At 47.7% G+C, this 4,194-nt stretch overlaps 1 protein-coding gene across 3 annotated transcripts in view; it reads left to right on the top strand.

Moving 5' to 3' along the window:
- The window catches only part of epha4l (eph receptor A4, like), a 49,573-nt gene that overhangs the window by 26,846 nt on the left and 18,533 nt on the right, over positions 1 to 4,194 (top strand). For all 3 annotated transcript variants that reach the window (XM_031860474.1, XM_031860473.1, XM_031860472.1), the window contains exon 5: positions 2,066 to 2,401. In XM_031860474.1, coding sequence (XP_031716334.1) covers positions 2,066 to 2,401 — 336 coding nt within the window. The remainder of the gene's footprint in view (positions 1 to 2,065; positions 2,402 to 4,194) is intronic.

The raw sequence follows: 4,194 nt of genomic DNA, 5'->3' as shown, positions 1-4,194 counted from the left end.
ATATATATATATATATATATATATATATATATATATATATATATATAATTTTCCTCTGCTTTATGCAAAGCTAACCATCTGGCTCTAGATTCAAAGTTAGCTAACAGACTTTTATTGCTCTTGCTTTTATTCCCTAAACCTCTTTTATTAATGTCTGAAAAACAAATATCTTCAATTGGAGGGCATTTAAAAAATAATCTTTTTATCTCTGTGAGGAGAGAAACAGAAGAACAAGAGCGCACACATTCTCAGACTTTGATTGGAAACATTCTTATTACCTTTGCCCTGTCAAGTTTACGACGCCATAAGTCCAGATAACAGCTGAGTAATAGCTTCATGGTGCATCTCAGACGGCGCATTATCGAGTGTTGAAAAGGAGTACAGGTTAGCGCACCCTAGCATACTGACAAAGGCACTATTATGATGACGGTTGGGTGTAGGCACCTTCATTTAGAAACCCCATCTGTAACTTGTTCCCATTGTCTGAGACGCAAACGGAGGGAATGAGGTGAAAGAGCGACGGGAGGAAAGAAGCGGGTGCGGAGGAGGAAAAGTGGGGAGAAAGGGGCAGAGCATTTTTAATGGGAATTTATTAATAGGGTTTCAACGAAGGCTGTGGGTTGGTAAGGGGAAGTTAAGCGATGCTAATATTAGCACAGTGTACTCTGTGTCCTTTCACCTTCATGCTTGTGTCTGGTGCTTTTTTGTGACCCCTTTTGGGTCATTTTTCAGTTAAACAGACTCTCCTCCACACCCGCCACCATCCATTCTCTGTCCCTCCCATCAATCCATCCTGACCCGCTCCTTCCATACTAATCAGTGGCTTTCTGCTTTCCTGGATGAACAGACGGTGTTTGTCTTCTCCCTCTGTCCTTTTCCATCTTCTTTTCACGGCCTGCCAGCCCGACTGAGGCGTACGCGAGTCCAGCCCATACACACACACACACACACACACACACACACACACACACACACACACGCACACACAGCAGGAGGGTTTACGTGAAGAAGACACATGCATCACAGGCAAAAATTGCACTTCCACGTCTCCATTAAATTGCGGCAACAAAAGCGCAATGTATTCCTCCACACGCACACACACGCATACACACACACACACACACACACACACACACTGTCCCCCTCGGCTGCTCTCTGCGTCCCAGTGAAATCACTCATTGCCACGCGGCCCCTTCCAAAAATAACACTGATAATTAATTTCCGTTGTGAAATGATTCGTCCGTGGACTGACTAGCTTTCATATTTCACCCGGCATCGATCCCCCCAGCCCGCTCGTGTGCGCTTCATTAGTCGGAGAGGGAGAGTGAGAGAGAGAGAGAGAGAGAGAGAGAGAGAGAGAGAGAGAGAGAGAGAGATAGTTAAGTCAATTACCGTCGCTTATGTTTGAAAGCAGCGCAAAAAAACACATTAATTACAATAGGGCCGACATGTAAAATTGAAACTGATGAGGACGGGGAGTTTGCGGCACGTGTGTCTGTGGAGCTGCTGCTCGCATTAAACCTACTGCGGTACATCAAAGCGGGAACTTAATAACAGGGTCCAAAGCAAACTTTGCCTAAAGTTATTGAGTGGGTGCCATAAAAGCCCCACTGTTAGCAGCGGGCTCGGGCGCTCTGCCACCTCCAGCTGATTCGACATATGAATGGGGAGAGAGAAAGCTGCCGGCCTATTGGATTTCAGTTAACGCGCTGAATTAACTTGAGGTGAAATTGGATCCTCCCTCGCTGTAATGGACAGGACATTAACAGGGAATTGAAGAAGCCTCAGCTCTCAATCAAGGGGCAGCGCAGTCAATTACACATTTTCATCTTCCCTATGCGTGGAGAGAATCTTGACCCTTTGGAGACTTTCTTTGCAGTATTCACCAAATGCTTATTGTTAACATTACGACCACCAATTTGTTCTGTTCTCTTTTTTATTTACTGTGATCACAGAAATAATGTCTTAATAAACATCATTTTAACTCTCTACATGCGCATCATTCGGCCTCTAACCGCTACTGGTAACGACATCAACCTCTCCCCATGTTTTCCTTCCTCCATAGGCCCTCCGTCGGCGCCCGCCCACCTCATATCCAACGTGAACGAGACCTCGGTGAACCTGGAGTGGAGCCCGCCCCTCAGCTCAGGGGGGCGCCAGGACCTGACGTACAACGTGGTGTGCAAGCGCTGCGGGGCTGACGGCCGGCGCTGTCAGCCCTGCGGCAACGGCGTCCACTTCAGCCCCCAGCAGCTGAGCCTGAAGGGGACCAGGGTGTCCATCAACGAGCTGCAGGCCCACACCAACTACACCTTCGAGGTGTGGGCGGTGAACGGAGTCTCGCCTCAGAGCCCCGGGCCGGAACAGGCCGTGTCCGTGACCGTCACCACCAACCAGGCCGGTAAGAAGGACGATGATTGTCTGGTGATTCAGGTTGTGGGAAAAAATCCAATAGTGTTACATGAAAGAAGGTTAACTGCTTCCAATAAGTGACCAGTGTGATAAATAAGTGTTATGTCGATGTGACTGGAAGAGGGCAACACCGTTTGGCCCGATATATTGACCAGTATCTGTTTCATGGTGGACCCCAGTGAGACACTGCAGATTACATGTTTTCATGCCAGATTCATGGATTTGTCTCTGCCGTGATCTCCACACCAGGCCAACTATTACCATACAACCACAGTTACAGAGAAAGTTATGGAAGTTATGCCCCTTCATACCACAGAAAGTATGTGATTGGGAGGCCCGTGTCTGTAAAAATAGTTTATGTGGACACATCAACATATTTTCAGTCAACAGTTATACACACTGTATGGTAAAGGGACTTGCATCTATCGAGCACTTTTACAGTCTTGACCACTCAAAGTGCTTTACATTACATATCAGCTTTTACACACACACACACACTCAGACACTCAGACACTGATTGCACAGCCTTCGGAAGCAATTTGGGGTTCAGTATCTTTGCCCAAGGACGACCCGCTCCTGAGCTACAGCCGCCCCATTATATGCAATCGTGGTTACCTGATCGCTTTATGAACTGGCTTATATTTGATGCAGAGCACAGTTTCGTTACACCGAGTTACACGGACTTTTTGTGGGGGGGGGGGCAATCTGCGTGTCAAAACAAGTTTATTAAAGCTGTAAATAATTTTGGTTAAGGCTGGATGATTGTTGAGGAGGTTGATGGATTATCTGCAGCGGGAGATGATTTTCTGCAGTATTTCACTTTTGCAAAATTAGGCATGAGAAGTCAAGGCTGAAGAGAGGGGGGGGGGCGACGTGCTATATTTAGCTCTCAAGCTAATGAATTAGATGAGTTGTATTGATCTGTGGAGGCTTCATTACAAATGCTGCTGGATTGTGTGCATGTGTGTGTGTGTGTGTGTGTGTGTGTGTGTAATTAATCTAGTAGAACACCACACAGCCATGAATACAGCCTCTCCTCCAGAGCTGGAGAAGAGCCCTCTGGCCCGGGGGTATGCGTCCAATGCCTCCCGTTGTTTTGTCATTTAGCCATTTTGTAACCGGTTGTTGTGCAAATGGATTTTACGACCCCGGCCCTTTCTCTTCATCCCTCCCTGCTCTCCTCCACTTATAGCCCATCATTACCCTGGTCTTCTTTACTGCTCTGCTCTTGGGTGGCAAGCAAAGTGCCTTTTTATCACAAATTTCCATCCCTGGGAGAAAAAAAAAGCGAATACCTTGAATAGGGCTTCGGACCGGCAATATAAGGACACAGTGGCTTGATTTATCAGCCGGGGGTCAGGAGGATGGAGATGAATGGATGCGCTGCCTGTGGGAGTGCTGCCAGACAGGCATGCGTGGGAGCCGTAATGGAGCAGACCCTGGAGTCCAGGGGCGGAGGGCCCGCGATAGTGCGTCGGTGCGGTCGCTCTGGCGCAGGGTTGCGCAAAAGACCCCCCAAAGTGCCAACTCTCAAACGTGGATTCAAACAAAGACGTAGTAACACACACAGCGATGTCCCCCCCCCCCCGAGGTTTCTCCAGGCTAATCTGCTGACTTCAAGTTGTAAGATATAGATGATGTTGCCTTTGGCTCGTCACTGGTGCATGTTTCACAACTGTTCCCCAGGATTAGTTATATGAAGCTTGCAGCTGGAAGCTCTATTACGGTGTGTGTCTGTGTGTGTGTGTGTGTGTGTGTGTGTGTGTGTGTGTGTGTGTGTGT

This window comes from Anarrhichthys ocellatus, unplaced genomic scaffold, assembly GCF_004355925.1.
Source record: "Anarrhichthys ocellatus isolate YVR2014 unplaced genomic scaffold, GSC_Weel_1.0 scaffold24, whole genome shotgun sequence".
Classification (NCBI taxonomy): Eukaryota; Metazoa; Chordata; class Actinopteri; order Perciformes; family Anarhichadidae; genus Anarrhichthys; species Anarrhichthys ocellatus.
The sequence above is the reverse complement of the archived record's forward strand: the minus strand, read 5'-3'. Positions and strand labels throughout refer to the sequence as shown.